General features: G+C 37.0%; 1 protein-coding gene across 16 annotated transcripts in view; it reads left to right on the forward strand.

The window, feature by feature from the left end:
• PARD3 (par-3 family cell polarity regulator) overlaps positions 1 to 20,501 on the forward strand; it is a 656,432-nt gene that overhangs the window by 491,767 nt on the left and 144,164 nt on the right. For all 16 annotated transcript variants that reach the window (XM_021685996.1, XM_044915499.1, XM_021685999.1 and 13 more), the window contains one exon: positions 12,990 to 13,232. In XM_021685996.1, the coding sequence (XP_021541671.1) occupies positions 12,990 to 13,232 (243 nt within the window). The remainder of the gene's footprint in view (positions 1 to 12,989; positions 13,233 to 20,501) is intronic.

Here is a 20,501-nt window from a genome sequence, read left to right on the forward strand (position 1 = left end):
GCTAAATGTATGTACTCAGATTATCCACAGGCAAATAATGTGATTTAGCTAGGGAACAATCTGAGTGATAGAAACATTATACTTCTCCCCTATCTTGATGCCAACCATAGGGGATAGCTTCATTAATCCCATACCATTGTTCATATTTGCTATATCCTTTTCTTGCAGTTTAAGATGATTCCTGTGCTTCAATGCAGAATTCTATCAACATTTTCCAAGATACTTGTTATAATGCATAGTCAAGTTTTTGCAGCCAAACAATTTTTTACATAGTGGTTTCACTTGTATTATTAATTTGCCTAAGGCACAGTTCACTTTCAGTTTTGCTTTTAATCTCCATCTCTGTACCTCTAATGATGCAATACTTCTGGGAACTAGGTTGGTCATAATGAATTTACAATGTACAGGAGGCCTAGAATAAAAATCTTTTAGGGTCAAGGAACAAGTGAATGGTGCATTAAAAAAAATCAACTAGCTTCATAATTTAAGAAAACTGTTATACTCTGACTTTGTATTTTAGTAACAGTTTTTACAAGTATGTTTTATTTAAACTTGTGGATCTTGTAATAGAGCGAGTGAATCATGAGACTTACTGAATTATATAAGTGGAGCTTGTTTAGTGTTTGTTATTTGGGTAGGGCAAGCCTTCTTTTGTATGTCCTCCTTTCTGTCTGTCTGTTGGCATTGGTGATGCTTTGAGAATGGAAATTGCAACTTCTTTGGGAAGAATTTTGGTGGAGAAATAGATAAAAATAAATAAAGCACTGCTTATATTCTCATCATAGCTTTTGCTATGATGAGTACTAGCAGATGAGTAGTGAAGCACCTCCTTTAACATCATTTACCACTGTAGCTATTTGAGTCCCCCAAATTATTTTCGCTTATTTCATATAAAAATAGAAAACTTCACATCCCCTGGTTATTAATTATGACATGTCCATATACAAAAATATTTTTGTCCATACACATCCATGAAGTCTGAATATGACTCAAGTTATAAATATGGAACAAGTGAAAGGACAATGAATAGAATTGAAATATATTTTCCTATAAGGTTAAGATCTATTTAGATCGTGAACGTGAATTAGATTCCTCTGAGCATGGGTCTGAGATTAAATTTGACTTCATCCTTGCTAACTTCTCCCCCTCTCTTTCCACTTGCTGCCATCCCTGGGAGGTGGGGTCTTGAATAAATGCTGTCCTCCTAGGAGAAATGGATGAGGAAGACCCCAGCATGGCTCTGTCCTCTGACTCTACTCGTCGTGCCCTGCCAACAACCTAGGCCTTCATGCCTAGACTGTCTTCCTGAGAAGCGGGGAGAATGGGGGTAACGCCAAGGATAAAGTTAGCTGGTCCTGTGATGTGCTATTTTGACTTCTAGCTTCAGGCTCCAAACCGAGGCACCTTAGCCTTTCAAAGATGCTATTGGCCACTGTTGGGCTAGGTGGGGGAACGAAGCAGAGTGATGTGTATTTGGAGCTGAAGGATGAATTCAGTGCTTACTGCTCTTTCTGGTTTGTCTTCCAGGCATGCTAAGGGACAAAGCCCCTGTTGGCTCTTTTCCACCACTCAGAAGGATTGGGCTCCAAACCCAAAACAGAACATATTTAATTCAATGATCTGTGTCACTCAGGCCCACTTCCCTACCATTATGTTGACCAAGTGTCCAAAGTAACATTTGGCTTTCTATTGTGTTTGTGCTCCAGTGGTATCTCTACTTAGGCTCTAAAGGTTGACATATAAGCCGTGTGGTGTGGGAATTCCCCAAACAGTGTTTAGTAGCCGAAAAGGGGTTCCACATGCAGATATGTTTGAGAAACACTTGGTTAAACCAATTTATGCATACTTCTTTACTCCATTATTTCTCAAAACCCTACTTTGGTTAATGTACCTTGTGAGTCACCAAGAAATGAATAGAGATCCCTCATTTCCTAACTTATTTATTCACAGAACATCCCCCTTCACTTGTTTTCTGTGAAATACCAACATCTCTCAGAATTCAATCACTGGGGAAATACTGGTGGCAAGCAAAGGCCATTGGCTCCTGGGTCAGCCATATCCAGCTCCCTCATCTGACTGGCTGTGGAACTCCGGGTTGATTGTTTCATAGAATCGTGAGCAAGTGTAGAGCCTATGTTTGGGAACTGCTTCTACATCATGGCTTCTGTTTTGTGTAGTTAGGAATCTATTCCTGAACTTTCATTTTCTGTTTTCTCTTTCCCACATGTTTTTCACTTGTTTAAAACACAAACCTTTTTAAGGTCTAATTCTAATGTATTCTAATTCTATCTATAGAAAATTTGAAAGAAAAAACATAAATTTAGAACTGGAAAATAAAAATTTATCCATCACAATACCACTGTTAACATACTGGTCTATGCCTTTCTAATTTATTTCCTATAAAATATGTATTTCCACACATGCGTACTTTTAAAAAGCTAAATCTATTTTCATTTTTTTCAAATTTATTCACTTATTTTAGAGAGAGAGAGAGAATGCACGAGCAGGGGGAAGGGCAGAGGGAGAGGGAGAATCTCAAGCAGGCTTCCCGCTGAGCATGGAGCCTGACTCGGGGCTCAATCTCACGACCCTGAGATCATGACCTGAGCCGAAATCAGGAGTTGGACGCTTAACTGACTGAGCCACCCAGGTGCCCCACATCTATTTTCATTTTGATTTATCTTGCATTTTATTTTATTTTATTTTATTTTGTTATATTAATCACCATACATTACATCATTAGTTTTTGATGTAGTGTTCCATGATTCATTGCGTATAACACCCAATGCTCCATTCAGTACGTGCCCTCTTTAATACCCATCACCAGGCTAACCCATCCCCCCACCCCCTTCCCTCTAGAACCCTCACTTTGTTTCTCAGAGTCCATTATCTTGCCTTTTCATACATTCTTAGAAAATCATGTTGAACTTTTTCTGGAACAAGGCCAAGTCTGTATGAACAGATGGATGGATGGGAAGGAAGGACAGAAAGAAGGAAAGAGGAGGTCTGAAAGATGAAAAGCTGCAGTATCTGGCCAGATTCCCCAACTCTCAAAATTTACCTCATATGTTATTCATTCTATTAAATGAAATTTAGACATAATGTTAACTGGCTTGTGTTTTGTAGTTACTCAGCAAGGGATACCTATTCTGATATTCTTATCTGTTATCTATGTAGTAAGTTGTACTTGGAAGTATTTTCAAGGGGACTGAATGCTTCTAGTGGAGGCATGAAAAAGGTAAATGAATGTCTTACGAAATTCTCCCAGTATGTGAAGGATATTTATAAAGCTGCTAAGGAAATGTATGGCTTAAAACGTTCCATTATTCAAAGTGATAATCTCTTAAAAGCTTTGTGTTTTCAGTACTAGGCCATTGAACTGTTTGTGCCCACAAGTGGTACTCCCCCTTCTTGGTGCCTCATTTGCAACTCTGTGCAGCATTTCTTTAAAGATTTTATTTATTTATTTGACAGAGAGAGAGACACAGCGAGAGAGGGGACACAAGCAGGGGGAGTGGGAGAGGGAGAAGCAGGCTTCCCGTGGAGCAGGGAGCCCGATGCGGGGCTCGATTCCAGTAACCTGGGATCATGACCTGAGCTGAAGGCAGACGCTTAACGACTGAGCCACCCAGGCGCCCCTTCTGTGCAGCATTTCTGCATGTGGTTCCTATTCACCAGCATTTCTTTTTTTGGTTTTACCAATTGTTTCCAATATCTGCTTCATATAATTACTTGAAATTTTGATAAAAACTTTTTTGTGGTGTTTCTTAGTTGGCAAAATCCTTTTCGAAAGATGATATATGTTTATTAGTTTTTGCAGAAATTAACATTTTAAAATATCATAATGTAGTAGTAAAGTATGTTTAATGTGCATGAACGGAAAGTTCGTGAAATTATAGGAGGAACAATCAAGAAAGCAGTAATAGGTGTATTCCCTGTGCATCTGAAAGAAAAAAGAAATTTTCACTCATTTTGGCTTGAAACTTAGTATTCAGGCTCCCTGAATTCTGACAGTAGAATCCAGATAACCTGGATGATCTTTGCATTTAGATCGTATATTGTCATTTGAACAAGGCTCGACTTTTAAAAATTAAACTTTTAATGGAAAATATATATTTTTCTATTCTATAGAAGAGCTTTTCATATTTTCTCTGACCTCTTGAATCCTTCAGAAAAGTTAGCTTGAATCACTGAGATTAGTTCCATCAGGCATTTTTTAGAAAAATTTATTGTTGCAGGGGAACAGAAATTTTAAAGAATCTATTGACTATGTGGAAGTTCACTTACTTAGACCAATATTTGGGCACATTAAGCCTTGGGTGTGTGTGTGTGTGTGTGTGTGTGTGTGTGTGTGTGTATTGATGAATTTTGTTGATAGACTGTAACTGGAGTAAGAAAAGGCAATTTTATATTTGATGAGAGCTGTCTAAGATGTTTTTGGCATTGCAACATCTCTTCGAGTTGGAAATAACTGAAGGTGCTTTGATACTCGTGAAAGTCAGAACATAATGTGAGTGAATGAGTATGTATAGGAGTGTGTGTGTGTGTGTGTTTGTTTATGAAATATTATTCTAGTGTTCCATTAATCAGTGTAAAAGAGAAGTTTTTGTTTCACAATATGTTAAGTACACAACATGATGGTATAAATTTTGTATTATGTTGTCGTACCCTCTCTCAGGGATCCCTTGTATTTGTTAAGAGGGAGAAAAGATTTAAGCCTGTTAACATTAGAAAATTGATGCAAAGCAATATAATCGGTGTGAAAATAGGTAACTGCAGAGCTTTGGGAAGGGGATAGATTGACAGGCTAGAGTTAATAATGAACACTCCCTGGAGATGGTCATTTGGGGTCTAGTTCCCAAGAACTTATGTATGTAGCAAAGTGGACAAATTCTACACCCATGCTTAGGCACAGGGGCTCACAGGGAGGAGGCATTCTTCTGACTCCTTGGATTCTTTACAAATTGTGGTTGTATTAGCCATTAGGGTATCTCTTTGACTACTTTGATCTCTTTTTCAACTTTTAGCCATTTTATATTTTAAAACTGATATCATTTCACTTGAACATTAAGGGATGAAGCCTAACTTCCCCCACCTATCGTATGATTCCTCTGTAGATCTCTACCCTGGCCTTCTTCCCTTGAATGGGAAACGTGCCTTCAAAACAGTTGGTCCTCCTCATGAAAAAGTTTTTTTCAGGACCCATTTAGAATATGGAAGTTTTTTCTTCTCAGTCCACTTTTACCTCAGTATTACAAAGAGGTTAAAATCCCACTTAAAATAGGACTGTTTTCAAAGTAAGACATGTAGTGGAATGTTGTTCCCCTTTTGGGAATTCGGCATAGATGCCAAATTGGAAGCACGCACATTGGGAGGTGGCAGTTAGATTTCCATAGCAGGGAGAGCTGAAGGATTGATGAGTTGAACCACACTATTTCCGAAGTCCGCCATTTGCTGAGGTGTTTTGAGCGGCAAATACAGCATTCATTCTGTTGACACAAACTGCTATTATATTGAACCATTCCTTTCAGTTATCTTGTAGTTTAAATTTCATTCTGCCATACCTTTAGGTTTTATTTGATGAATGTCTGTAATATTGATTTTTAGAGAAAGGAAATACTGTGGGGGAAAAGATCCTCCAGGAACTTTGTTCCCAGAATGAGGCTTCTGGATGGCAGTGCAATGAGTTGGGGGTAAAATGTTTCCCAAAAGAGTTGATTGTAAGGTCTTAAACATTGTTTTGAAGGTATTTAACAACTATCTAATATGTAGCAATCCAAAATTCATTTTAATTTTTTCTGGTAGACTGATATTAGTATATGTTATCTTCTGTACACATTTACAGCATTTTTTAAAAATTAACATCACTACAGGTCAATTTCAGTTTCTTGGAATATTCTGAAAAATGCACCATGGGTGTTCCATGTATTGAAGTTTTGTAACTTTGGAGGTGAAATATTTGGGATATAACTAACTTAAGTACACCATTGATTTCCATCCTGAGGAGTGGGTCACTCAGTAGTGATCCTCATGCCTGTACCTTTTCTGGCTTTATAAAGACCATACTTCATAGCCATAAAACAGTTATTTTCATCTTACTTTACTGCAATTAGTGCTAAAAGCCATTTATTGTAAAAGCAAAAATCCTAATGAACAGAAATGTTACAAGAACAGAAGTCTTGTGTGTTTTATCTTCATCATGCATCATCCATTTTAATTAGAGAGAAGGGTGATGAACACTGTGACAAGAGTCTAGAATTAAAATCATTAATTGATGTCAAGCTGAAGAGAGACTGTTAGCATGAATTTAGTAACAGCAGGAAAGAAATTAACCTTATTACTTTATTTAGTATATTACATTATTTTGTGTATTGTTGTCTATGCAGGTTCAAGGCAATTTCATTATCATAATGGAAAATACTTTTTTTAACAAAAAGAAAAGGTGTTTGAACATACGTTTGAATATAACAAATTGACATGATAAATTCTTCACTTGTTAAAAGTCTTAAAAGTTTAAAAATTTTTTTTTTTCTTCTTCTTCTTCTTTTTTTTTTACATTTCAAGAATAGGGAAATCGTGCCTGATGATGTTCCCTATCAACCTCCATCGCTACAGCTGTCTGCCATCATTTAGACCTCAGAATAGTTCACTTGTTTATAACTATGAAGGACTGTCTGAAATGCTTAAAGCAATAGACATTTATTTCTTTGGCTACGTTTTGGGCTAATCAGTTACCTCTGTCATTGCTGAGGTTTGGCCCAAGATAAATTGGATGGATAGTGTTAAACAACAACCTGACTGTTCAGAAAAACGAATGGCTCTTACATCTTAGAGATAATTTGTGACCTCAGGGTCATGATAAAAGAATAGAGGGGGTGTTCTTTTAGAGCATTGACCATCTGGAACTATTAAAGGCTGAACTGCAGTGTACTCACTGTCTTTTTTTAAAGTTTCCTTAAGGAGCTATACTATTTTTATTAAGACACCAAAAATATTTTCTCCCCCGAGTCAAATATTTCTTTTCTAATTAAGTCTCTCCAGAGAGAATGAAAATATATCACATGTAAATATAACATGGTTGTGTTCCTAAGTCCCTTTTCTCACTTTAGAATAAACAAGACATTCAAGTATAAAAGTATATAACAAAATCATTTGTGTCTTTTGTTAATTTGACTGTGAATTGTCACGAAAATTCACAAAAACCATAGTGCATTCCCGGTTTTAAAAATCTACTGTTCAGTGCCATTTGCATGACAGCAAGCTCATTAGCAATAATTCCTAGAATGAACTTTAAAACGCACATTGGTCCAAGCTGGTAACTGGATTCATTCACCTGTTGCAGCTCTAGCCCCACTTCCGGGGCACAGGTGTGCTGGAGTTCCATTCTGAGGTTTTCAGCAGGACGGTGAGCCACCAGGGAGGGAAGGAGAGGTGCAAACAGCTTTCATGGCTTTGGGGATGAATTCATTGGTGATGACAAGATAAATGATAAAAAATATAAGTCTTTATGTTATTGGAGCTGAGAAAAAAAAATTAATGCTTTTAGAAGGTGCTGTAGATGTGACTGTAATGTTATTGGATTCAATGATTAGTGGCAATTAGTAATAGAGTACAAATTTGGGTAAAAGAAAGCAGATGAGAGCTGGGCTTTATGAATAGTAGCTTGTGCTGCCAAACACTTCTTCTGAGCAATTGACTTGTTAAAAATTGACTCCCAAAATGAAGATTAGTTTCTGTGTAATTTGGAACAAAAGAACATTCAATTTCAGGACCCATCAATAATATATTGAAACTATTGTGCAAGAAGTTTGGGGAGATTATTTAGGATTCATGCTTCCCTTGAGAAGAGAATGTTCATATTCTTTTTTTTCTGATGGCTTCTTTTCTGAATAGGGCTGCATTTTCCAACATAAGTAAACTGGATTTTCTTCACTTTTAGTGAACTGAAGTTCAAGTACCATAGGGCTCACTCATTTATAAACCAATCTGTTACTCCCTTTGATTTCAGGAGATCTCCAAATTTAGAGATTTTGGCTTTATTTCTGTTGTAGCCCTTCAAATTTCTACAGGTTCCCAAACTTCAAGACTTCTGTGAATGCCTAGCCACCCTATAGTTAGGCGATTCTCTGATGGTGACCAAATATAATAGTAACGTGGATCGTAAGATGAGTGATCATAATTGAGTTTCAAATTAATATCCCATTGAGTTGAAGAAAGAAGTCATTTCTCTCTTCTGTAGTTTTTCTGGCTGAATACAGAGTCAAAAAGACAGTATGATGCAGAGAATAAAATGCTCTCTGAACTTATATGAACTTTTCATCATGAATATCCAGTGTTTAGTGGTAGTCAGCTCTTATAATAACATCCTTGACTGTCATAATCACTCCTAAGTGAATAAGTGGACTATAATAAGAAATCCAGTATAAATTTAGCTAAATTTGACATTAGAATTTGACTTGCTATTTCTCTTATGGGTATTCTCTTTGTGGGATTTATTAGAATCTAGGACTCTTCCTGATAAAAATTGCTAACTTCCCAATAGTCTGTTATGGATTAAGACAATTTTTGGTTCTCACCTCAGGAAATAAGGTCCTTCTGAGCTGGTTTGGGGAATATGTGAAGCATTTTTGCCTGCCCACATGGCTGGGGCACTGCTTGGTGACATGTGGCTGGAAGCAGTTGCGTGGGAAGTTTTGTAACTATAACAAGTTATCCTTTCTCAAATGTCACTGGACCCCTGTTGAGGAACACTGAGCTAGGTGAATTTAGGTACTTCCATCTGATTGCTGGGAAATGAAAGAAATTAGAAAAAATTGACCAGGCAGGTCCAAAATTTGGATAAACAAGACTGGCCTCATGATGATAGGCTCGATGTAAGAAGAAAACAAGGGAGAAAAATGCACATTTTGCTTGCAATGCTATGTGACAGTTTTCCAGCTTTTTTTTTTTTTTAAGATTTTATTTATTTATTTTGACAGAGAGAGAGACAGCAAGAGAGGGGACACAAGCTGGGGGGGGGGGGGGGAGGGAGAAGCAGGCTTCCCGCGGAGCAAGGAGCCCGATGTGGGGCTTCATCCCAGGACCCTGGGATCATGACCTGAGCCGAAGGCAGACGCTTAACGACTGAGCCACCGAGGTGCCCCAGTTTTCCAGCTTTTTAAAAACTTCTTATTTTGAAATAATTTTCAATTTACAAGAAGTTGCAAAGATGATGCAGGGAAGTCTTGTGTACCATTCATCCAGTTTCCCCCAGCTGCTAAAGTGTACATGGCTACAGTACAATATCAAAACCAGGAAATTGGCATTGCTACCATGTGTGTATATAGTTCTGTGTCATCTGATCATGTGTGTGCTTCATGTAACCACCACTGCAATCAAGAAGCAGAACTATTCCTTTGCAAAGATCTTCCTCGTGCTACTTTTTTATTAGTCACACCCAGCCCTCTGCTCCCACTGTTGCTAAATCCCAGCAACCACTGATCTCTTCACCTGGTCTTTAATTTTATCATTTTGAGAATCCTATATAAATGAAATCTTATTTTGTTTCAAAAGTACGTGACCTTTTGAGATTGACTTTTTTTCCCACATAGCATAATGTCCCTGAGATCTATTCCAGTTGCTGTGTATCAATAGTCTGTTTATTTGTATTGTTGAGTAGTGATCTGTGCTAAGGACATACTTTGGTCTGTTTATTCACCTGTTGTTGCATATTTTGGTTTTTCCAATTTTTGAATATTAGAAATAAAGAGTCTTTGAACAGTTGCATACATGTCTTTGCATGGACTCAAGTTTCTATTTCTTTGGGATAAATGTCTAGAAGTACAATTGCTGAGTGGTATGGTAAGTGTATGTCTAGTTTTGTAAGTAAGTGCCAGACTGTTTCCCCCAGCAGTTGTACCATTTTACATTTCCAACAGTAATGTATGACAGGTGCAATTTCTTTACATCCTTGCGAGCATTTGATATTATCACTTTTTTATTTTAACTGATCTAATAGGTGTGCAGTAATAGCTCATTGTAGTCCTAATTTGCATTTCCCTAATGGCTGGGGATGTTGAACATCTTTCATGTGCTTATTTGTTATCAGTATATACTTTTCAAAGAAATATTGCTTCATGTCTTTTTCTCTTCTAATAGGATTGTTTTTCTCATTGTCGAGTTTTAAGTGTTCTTTACATATTCTGGACATGAATTATTTGTCAGATATGTGGTTTGCAAATATTTTCTCTCGGTCTGTACTTATCTTTTCATTCTCTTAATAGAGTCTTTTGGAGAGGAAATACTTTTAGTTTTGATAATGTTCAGTTTATATGCCTTTTCTTTATGGATGATGCTCTTGGTGTCATTTCTAGGTATTATTCCCTAAGTGTTAGGTCCTAAGGACTTTCTCCTAATGTATTATAGTATTACATTTTTATATTTAAATCTGTAATTCATTTTGGATTAATTTTGTATAAGGTATGATATGTAAATCCAGGGTGCTTTGTTTTGTATTGTTTTTGTTTTTGGCTAGGGACATTTAATTGTTCCAGCACTATTTGTTGAAAAGAATGCTTTATTTCATTGAATTGCTTTTGCATAATTAAGAGAAATCAGTCGACCTTACTTGGGTATTTCTGGGTTCTTTCTTCTGTTCTATTGATCTGTGTGTCTGTCCCTCCATAGATTTCACAGTCTTTTTTTTTTTTTAAAGATTTTTTTAATTTATTTGACAGAGAGAGAGACACAGCGAGAGAGGGAACACAAGCAGGGGGAGTGGGAGAGGGATAAGCAGGCTTCCCGCAGAGCAGGGAGCCCGATGTGGGACTCGATCCCAGGACCCTGGGATCATGACCTGAGCTGAAGGCAGTCGCTTAACCAACTGAGCCACCCAGGCGCCCGATTTCACAGTCTTGATTATCATGGCTAAGTGTGGTTTTTCCCAGTTTATTATTCTTTTTACAATTGTTTAGCTACTCTATTCTTTGCCTTTCCATATAAATTTAACAATAATTTTGTCTATATCTATAGGAATCTTCCTGGGATTTTTAGAAGAATCATATTAAACCTGGATATCAACTTGGGGAAAATTGACTTCTTTACTGTGTTGAGTCTCTCCATTTTTTAGATCTTCTGTGATTTTTCATCAGCATTGTATAGTTTTTAGCATATAAGTCTTGTACATGTTTTGTTAGATTGATATCTCTATATGTTTATACATATCTATAAACCAACCTTTAGTTTTTATCTGTGTATCTATATATTATATTTTTTAGTGCTTGTAAATGGCCTTGTATTCTTAATTTCAGCATCCATGTTCATTGACAGCATATAGAAATACAGTGGATTTTGGGCTTTTTTTGATGCTGTATGTTGTTACTTAGCTGAATTTGATCTTTAGTTCTAAACCCTTTCCTTGGGATTTTCTATGAATGTAGACCTGCAATGACACCATTATGTCATCCACAAACACGAATAGTTTTATTTCTTTTTTTCCAATCTGTTCTGTACACCACCCATTTCTTTTTCTAGGCTCATTTCACTGTCTAGAATTTCCAGCCCTCTGGGAGAGCAGACATCCCTAGCCTTTTCCTAATCTTAAGATTCAGTCTTTGATGTATGATGTATGATGTATGATGTTACTAACAGGTTTTTTATAGTTGTTCTTTATCAAGTTTAGGAAGTTAGCTATGCTCTATTACTAGTTCTTTTGAGAGCTTCTGCCATGATGGGTGTTGAATTTTGTCAGATGCTTTTTTCTGCACCAGTTAATATGATCATGTGATTTTCTTCTTTAACCTGCTAATTTGTTGATAACATTGATTGATTTTTGAATATTGAACCAGCCTTGAATTCCTGCACTTGGTTATGGTGTATAATCTTGTTATATAGTGCTAAATTCTATTTGGTAATATTTTGTTAAGGGTTTTTGTTTTGCTTTTTAATTTTTTATACTATCTTTATCTGGCTTTTGTATCTTTTCTGTATTCTTTTCAATATATACTTATATGTCATGTATGCTAGCAGTGGTTTACCTCAAATATGAAAAAAGCAAATAACTTTGCAATAAAATGTTAAATTCAGTCTAACATATTGCTTTATATACATAAGACTTCACTTTTAAGTACACAGCTAAATTTGTTAAGTATATAATGGAACTACTTTCCCCAACAAAAATCATTAAAATTCAATTGAGGGGCATTTAATTATTTTTAGGTAGCTAAGATCAACTTAAGATATGAATTACATCAGTATATTATAGGTTGAAAAGGCCTTTCTACCAAGTAGCTCAATAAAATCTTAGGAAATATTTAAATGATCTTCAGTAAAAGTGGTTATTTAAGATCTCTTTCTTAACTAGTTACAACACAGAAAAGTTTTATTTCAGAATTTAATTGGATACATGCCTTCTTGTCCTTAGTCTCAGGATTTGCCAGTTCTGTATACATTGCATATAATCAAAGCTGGTGTCATTAAACTGAGATCTTCCTTTGCCATTAATAGAGAATTACGGTATGGATTCATGTTTAGGTTTCATAATATGTTGTATGTGTATGATATATTTATAATGAGTAAGATGTATACAATATGTACACACATAAATCTATACATATATAGTATGCGTGTGTGCGTGTTTGTGTGTGTGTGTAACTTCAAAAAAAAAATCACTTCTTGCCTTAAAAAAAATTCATGAGTAAGACTCAGGTGGATGCCTAAAACTATCTGTTCCTGGTGAATTTCTAAAACTAATTAATAAGTGGCAGTTTAAATTAAGATGTAAGTCATGGCTTATCTTATTGACATGAACAAAAGCTATCTAAAGTTATTTTGGAGCATCCATGATATTACCTTGACAATCTAAAATGACTATACCATTGTTTATACCATCAATCTTCTTATAGCTGCATGAAATAAAATGTATTTGATGACATATTTTGATGAATGTTTCTATATGCAGTTCTTAGAAAAGGCATCATTTCTCTTGTTTCAACTTTGTTCTAATTTTACAGGATTCAAGCCAAAACTCGTGAATTTAGAGAGCGACAAGCTCGAGAGCGTGACTATGCTGAAATCCAAGATTTTCATCGGACACTGGGTTGTAACGATGAGTTGATGTATGGGGGGATGTCTTCCTACGAAGGTTCTATGGCTCTCAATGCCAGACCCCAGAGCCCAAGAGAAGGACATATGATGGATGCTTTGTATGCCCAAGTGAAGAAGCCGCGGAATTCCAAACCTTCATCTGTAGACAGGTAGGCTCCAGGAGCAATCAAGGTATTGCTTCCAAATCAACTTTTATATAGTTTTTGACAAGGGAGTAGATTGTTCATCAATTCTCATACCAGGACTGCCTTTTATTAATGGCCTTTAGAAAGCCATTGTGTCTAAAAGTATTGAGTTTACACAAATCGAAGGTTAATGGAAAGAGGAGCAGAGGTTTTGATAGCTTTTCTAATGATTCCAACATATTTCATCTTGTCCTTAAAATGGTTTTAAAATGGACAACTAACCTTTAGTTTGTAACTCAAATAAAAAGCAAACTTGAAATTATGGCTCTTCTACTTAAGCTGTATTTCCTTTTGTTGCTAACAGAGCCTCTAGTTACAGTAATTAAATAGGTGGAGAGTGGCCTGATTTGTTTGAATTATGATTTACTTAAAGGGCCTCATTTTTTGGTGACATGATTTTTTATTATGAAAGAATTAGTGATGAGATGTATAATATAGCCAGTCTCCAAATTGCTTGTTAATAGCCACAGACCAAGGTGTGATTATGTATATTAGTATAGCACAAAGGAGTGAAAGGTTGACTCTGTATTAATGACTGTACACTTATTTCAAAATTTAACTAACTCTATGGTTATATATTTATTAATGGCTATATATTTATTTTAAATTCTGAAACATTTTAAAAACATATTTTTCCACCTGTCCATTTTTATGTTCAAACACCTTTAAAGTTTAGTCCAGGAGGAAAATAATTCTCATTTATTTTTATCTGAAACATATGCATGTTATTGTCATAAACAATATACTAATCTCATCATATATTATAATGGTTTCTTATAATCATTGCTCTCTAGAGGGGAGCTAGGCTTTGAACATTCAAAATAGGTTTCACTTAAAAGGTGTGGTTCTCAAGCTTTGGCTTGCATCAGAACGCCTGGAGGGTTTCTTCAAACACAGATTGCTTAACCCTTTCCCAGAATTTCTATTCTGCAGGCCTAGAAGGGAGTGGAGCCTATAATTTGCATTTCTAAGAAGTTGTCTGGTCTGAGGCTGGTGCTGCTGGTCTCTGGTACTGCACTTTACGGACCCTGCAAGACTAGAGATGATTTGGAATTAGTTCGTCTCTAGCACCCGTGTGTGATTTGGCTGCTACATTTTGCAAGCAGTCTATATTTGAGTTATTTACTTCCAGCTTTAATAGAGGTTTGCAAATGTAACAGGTAACCTTCAGGCAAACCCAGAAGGAAGCATTTTAAAGAGTAGCAAAAGGATAAGCAGGCCTTAAGGTAAAACTCTAGTCCTATTATTTTTCTTTTCTTTCTTTCTTCCTTTCTTTCTTCCTTCCTTCCTTTCTTTCTTTCTCTTTTCTTTTCTCTCTTTTCTTTTTCTTTCTTTTCTTTCTTTTTCTTTCTCTCTTCCTCTTTTTTGCTTGGTTTTAGGTTTTCTTTATTTTATGAAAATCTATTTGATGTTGATTGTAATGAGTTAAGTAATGTAAGTTAACATTAGAAGGGTTATGGTTTATTTAAACCCCTTTGGTGTGATCACCTAGAAAGTTCAAAGTGCTTGTTAACCAACATTGATGTGTCGGGACTCAAAGAATAAGGTCATTATCAGTAACAGTGACATTTTCATAAGAAACTTCTTACTTGGTTTTTGCTCTACTTGTGAAAGCTGCTTGTAGAAGGTCAAATAGCACTTCAAGGCCATGACTGTCCCATTGAAAGTGGTTTTTTTGGGAGAAAGGACAGCAGAAACATTGGCGTTGCCCGTTAGTAACTTTTGGAAGAACTAAAAGAAAATTAATGTTGTATTGATCATTGATAAAAATATTAATCATTCCCAGCACCTCCCACATCTAGTTTGGAAATCTAGTAAGTAGTGCATGTGCTTATAGGGGCTTCGAAGTCCCAGCTGACATGAGAGATGGGAGTCCAGAGGGACCTCTCCAACCCTTGAAGGCCAGAAGTGGTTGTTTAAACCCCAGTTGAAAACCTGGTGCCCCGTAAGAGTCTAAATCTCCCCTGACAGTTTCTGCAAATTTTCAAAAGGATGTAAGTGCTCAGAGCACCATCTGCTCCTGGGCTCCAGCGTCCCTGCCTGTAGTTTCAGCTCTGCACCCGGCTGACCCCACACTGAAACTCAGCCTCCTGAACTCATTTCTATCAAAAAGCCACTTGGCAAGCCGTTTCAACGGAGACTTTTGTCTTGGGGATGAGTCATACCAGGCAGTGAACAGCTCAAAAAATCACATCATAGACATTGCTGTATTCAAAAGGCCCCCTCAGCCTCACTCAGGCATGGCCTAGACAGCTGTGTACCACTGGGGACCTCAAGTTCTATGCATTTGTGCCCCCAAAGGGTGATTGGACTAGAGGATTTCTAAGGCACTGCCAACTCGAGAGAGAGAGACTTTATTTTTTCTTTAAAAAGGATCACAGGAACTTTCTAGTTTTCTGTAATTCTCATTTTTACAGAGAACAGGATGTCCACCAAACAATGACATTAGTAATAGAAAAAGTTGGGAGTTATCACACCTGTAAAGTACTTCTTTACCAACCTGTCACCGAATATGAATTTGACTTGGAAATAACGGTATCACGTTATTGTCTTTTTTTGTCAGAGAGAAAGTGGTGGAAAAGTGGCTCTCAGACTTGAGTAGTAATAGAGACTCTTTTTTAAAGGACAATCTCTTGATACTGCAGTACAGAATTAAATAGTTTTGATTATAATGTTACTTAAATATGTATAAAAATAAAATAGGGCTAAACTCCTTCTGTTTACAGCCATTATACAACCATAAAACCAAACATCTTTACAAATTAAATACAAACAAAACAGCAAAACCATTACATTCAAATGAACAACATTAATTTAATGTGGCCAATAATGTGTTTTAAAATCTAAACTCTTACACAAATCATTAATATGGTGGTGGCTGCTCCATGGCAGGTTCATTTGAGTTTGCGCACCTACCCTTACAAGCCAAGGGCTGACTCCATCCCCCATCCCTTTTCTCTGTAAGATTTCTGCGATTCTTTTGCATGCTCGCACCCAGCTACCTTTGGTCTACATGCCACCTCAGGGCATCATTTACACGTGACGTCCAACTTGCTTCGGGTATCAGTAACTTGAGACAATGAAAATGCCATTTCTTGGTGCTTTCGTGTTTGGAAACTTAAATTCAGACAGTGAAATAACACACTTAGAAGATGATCTAGAAATGCTTATATTAAGAAATAATCATTCAAATGAAAACAAATAAAACTTAGCACTCCTCAGAATGTATTCCTGTGTGAAGAATATACCAAATAAAGAAACTCCCATCAGTTAATTAAATTTCACCAAATTTTGTAATTGGTGAACTGGTGCAAATTTACTATTCAAATTTTTGGACTTCATGGGAATATAGGTAGTCAGTTGACAGTCTGAAGTGTAGCCTGCATCTGTTTCTGGGATTTTCATTGTTCGGTGAGAAAGCAGCATTCTGGAATTTCACTGCTTAATCGTTTTGGTTGATCGTATAGTTAGAAATATGCATCTGTTAGCCCCACACAGAAATAGCCAGGGTTAATTCATTAAATGCTGTGAATTTGATGTCAAAATAGGATACTTTCTCAGTTTCCACAGATTTATAAAATGCTTTTTTTTTATGGGGTACCTTCATCTATATTTCCATGCCAGTTTAATTTGACTGACGCCTGAACTCTTATCTGACTGTATGTGTTGGTCACAGTGTCATTGTTACTACATTTCATTAATGCCCTTGGTAACATTTTGACTTTTCATTTTGGGTTGATGCTAAAGAGAAGCCAACCCTACCCTTCTGTTTTATGTGAATAATAAGGCTTAAATTCACAAAAATATTGGTGTACTTATATTTTATTCTGATTTTAACCAGAGACCTCAAAGATTTAGCTATGTAAATGATTCATAATCCTATACTTCTTTGGCAAGATTGTATTTCCTACTTGATTATATCTTCAGCTGACTAGATACTTGAGAGTCTGATACAGTGCTCTCTGATACATTTCTTCCCCACTGTGGAAGACATCCCAACTGCCTTCCCAATACCTATTCTCTCCTTCCTCCTCACTTAATAGAATCCCAGTTTTGTTCAGGCTGGCAATGTGCCCAGGTAAAAATTCAATTTCCCAGGCTCCTTTGCAGTGAAAGGTGATTATGTGACATCATTCTGACTAATGAGTTAGAAGCGGATCTGGATGGAACTCTTTCTGCAAAGCTAGTTTTTTTCTGATTGGAAAAAATGGAGCCCACTCAGCTTTTCCCCTTTGCCATTTCCCCTTCTCCCTGCCTAGAACTTGGGTGGGTGCTCCAAGGTAGGGTTTATCTAACAATCTTGAAGATGAAGGCCACATGGAGGAAGAGGGAAGCAGCCCATTCCCTTGAACAACGGTTCTAATCCTGGCATGCCCACCCTCGTTGTGACCTGTGCAACTGAGCGTCTTAACTTGTTTAAGTCACGCTCCATCATTTCTGTTCTGTGGAGCCAAATAGCATTTGGAACCTAGTAAATTATGCACACAAGAGCCCAAAGGGAATAATCATCCTTAGATCAAGACTGTCTGGAGGACTGTGCCCTGGTCAAATCATCTCCACAGTATTTTGGGAAATTAAGTAGTGGGCAAAGTTTTCTAGTCCTGCTCAGTTAGCTCTTCTACTTTTCACTTTATTTAGCCTGTACTTAAATAAATGTTATTAGTTAAATGTCTGCTAGCATACATCCTTCTTCACTCCAATACAGCACCATCTCCTGGCAACTCCTACCTCTCTCAACAATGCTGCTGTAAAGTGTAACGTACAAGAGCCTGAATTGTGGAGCACACTGCCTGAGTTTGGTTCTGGGTTCTTCTACCATCAGCTGTGTAAATTCTCTGCTTCATTTTCCTCATCTGTAAAATAGGGATAACGGTGACACTTACTTTATCAGGCTTGGGGAAGACTAAGTCTGTTAATACATATAAAGCACTGGAGTGCCTGCGTGACTCAGTTGGTTAAGCGTCTGACTCAGGTCATGATCTCAGGGTCATGGGATCAAGCCCCACATGGTGGTTGGGGGGGGGTGGGGGTGGGGTCAGCGCTCAGCAGGGAGTCTGCTTCTCTCTCTCTCCCTTTTACCCTCCCCCTTTCCCCTGCTCCCACATGTGTGCTCTTTCTCTGTATAAAATACATAATAAAAAAATACATAAAAAGCACTAGCACTGTCCCTGGTCCACAATAAACCCTATTTAAGTGTTTGATGTTGCTGTTGTTTGTTAGGAAATGGGTGTTTTCCCTCAGGAAAGCACAGCATCCCCACCTGGGTGCAGAAACAAGCAAAGAATGGAATTGAAATGGATTAAAATAGGTTTTATTCCTTACACATAACATACATGTAAAAGTGTGGGCATGCATCTCTACTGATACAACTTTAGTCATTAAATAGCTTGGTCTCCAGTATTCTCCATAAATCACATCACATCATGAACATTTCTCTTTAAATTAGGACGTACTGGGTTCAGTATGAGGCCTTGTGGAGTGCTTCTTCAGTGTAAATACTTGTAGGTGCTGGATACTGTAAAATGGCTTAGTTGAGTGAATAAGTACGGGGAATAGTTGTCTAAGAATGTGATCTCTCATTTGATTTCAGTCCTTTGACAATTTGAAGGTCTTCATATTGTACTTTCATGAAATTCCTTGAAGTTCTTCGTGTTCTACTTTCATGAAATTCTTGCTGATTCCAAGCTTGCAAAGCTCCATGGAGATATGGAAACTTGAACTTCTTAAACCTTGTCTAAAATTTTGTCATTTCTATTTATATCAGGTTATCTCCAGGTAGGATGGATGGGCAGGAATCATAATCTTAAGAACTGTCACAGACTGCATTCTAGAATAGTGAAGTTTCAAATTTTAGCATGTATACGAGGAACCTGGAATGCTTCTCACAAATGCAGGTGTGTTGACCTCCCCTCATATTCTGATGCAGTAGGTCTGGTCGAGGACTAAGAAACCACATTTTCAACAAGCACCTCAGTTGACTATAATGCAACCAGTCCATTCACCCTTTGGAAAGCAGTACTCTTGGGCTAATGAAACAAACAAACAAACAGACAAACAAACAAGATGAAATGGATCTCTAATGTAAGTTAGTTTATTAAGGCTAACAGTGAAGCTATGAAATAATTGTTAGTTTGCATATTGGGCATAGCTTTATCTTGGCATTCATGTATGTCCACTGTTCACCTATGGTTAAATAATCATTTTGTTTAAAAGGTCGCCAGGTGTGATATTCATAAACTTTATTCAGTATTTCTTGACACTTACCAAAAGTTTCTTTTCATGTAAGTTTAAAAGCTTGGTATGCTTTGAATTCTAACAAAGAAATGATGAAATGCTGGTCAATCATATTTTTATTTACTTGAAGATACCAAGCAATTCATATTTTTATATCCAGATACCAGAATCTGTAGTTAAAAACTCTACAGAAAAACAGCTCTAATGGACATTTGCTGAGTGTCACCAGGCAATCATTTGCCACCAAGAGTGCATTGTCCTCAAATATAATTGAAATAAAATAGGTACTGTGCTGCTATAAATCTAAATAGCAGGAAAATAGTAGGCTAGACTCCCCCAGCTTGTTCAGGACACCTTAATGGAAACATAAATACCATAATCATATGCTTTTTGCATGCATGCATTTTACCACTAAAAAGAAAATGTGGATTTTAAAAGAAAAGACCCTTTTGAACTTGTTTTTTTTCCCGCATTAAAACTGAAATCCAGTTGTGTCAAAAGGAAGTGTGACAAACAACAAAACTAATTTTCTTAGATATAGGTAGTTATTAAACAAGTGCTCTTTTTAAAATGTTGGGTCACATAACAAAGTTATATTTGCTATTCAAAAAGTCAAATACCACTTTATTTACTTACATTTACTTCATCTCTGCTTTTCTTGAAATATGAGAAAGTCATTCTCAAAGGTAGTAAATCTCATTGTCATGATGAGTTTTGCAAGTTGGTGCCATTGCTAATTCATGTGCTCTATCCGGGTCCCTTCTCAGTGTCCTTAGCTGTCTTTTTCTGACCTTCTGACCTCGGCTAGCTCCATCCACCTCAGCAAATGTCCCAAACTGGGTTGTTCCCTTCAACTTGCCTCTCTTGTCCAAACCTACCACCCACCTTCATCTGCGCCCCGGCTCCTTCCCTCTCCCTACTTGCTGTGGGTCAGCTCTCCTTCTTCCAGCCCAATTCTGTGTGCACTCTGCCAACCCCACCCTGCAAGGAACCGGTTCC

Source organism: Neomonachus schauinslandi, chromosome 5, assembly GCF_002201575.2.
Source record: "Neomonachus schauinslandi chromosome 5, ASM220157v2, whole genome shotgun sequence".
Lineage (NCBI taxonomy): Eukaryota > Metazoa > Chordata > Mammalia > Carnivora > Phocidae > Neomonachus > Neomonachus schauinslandi.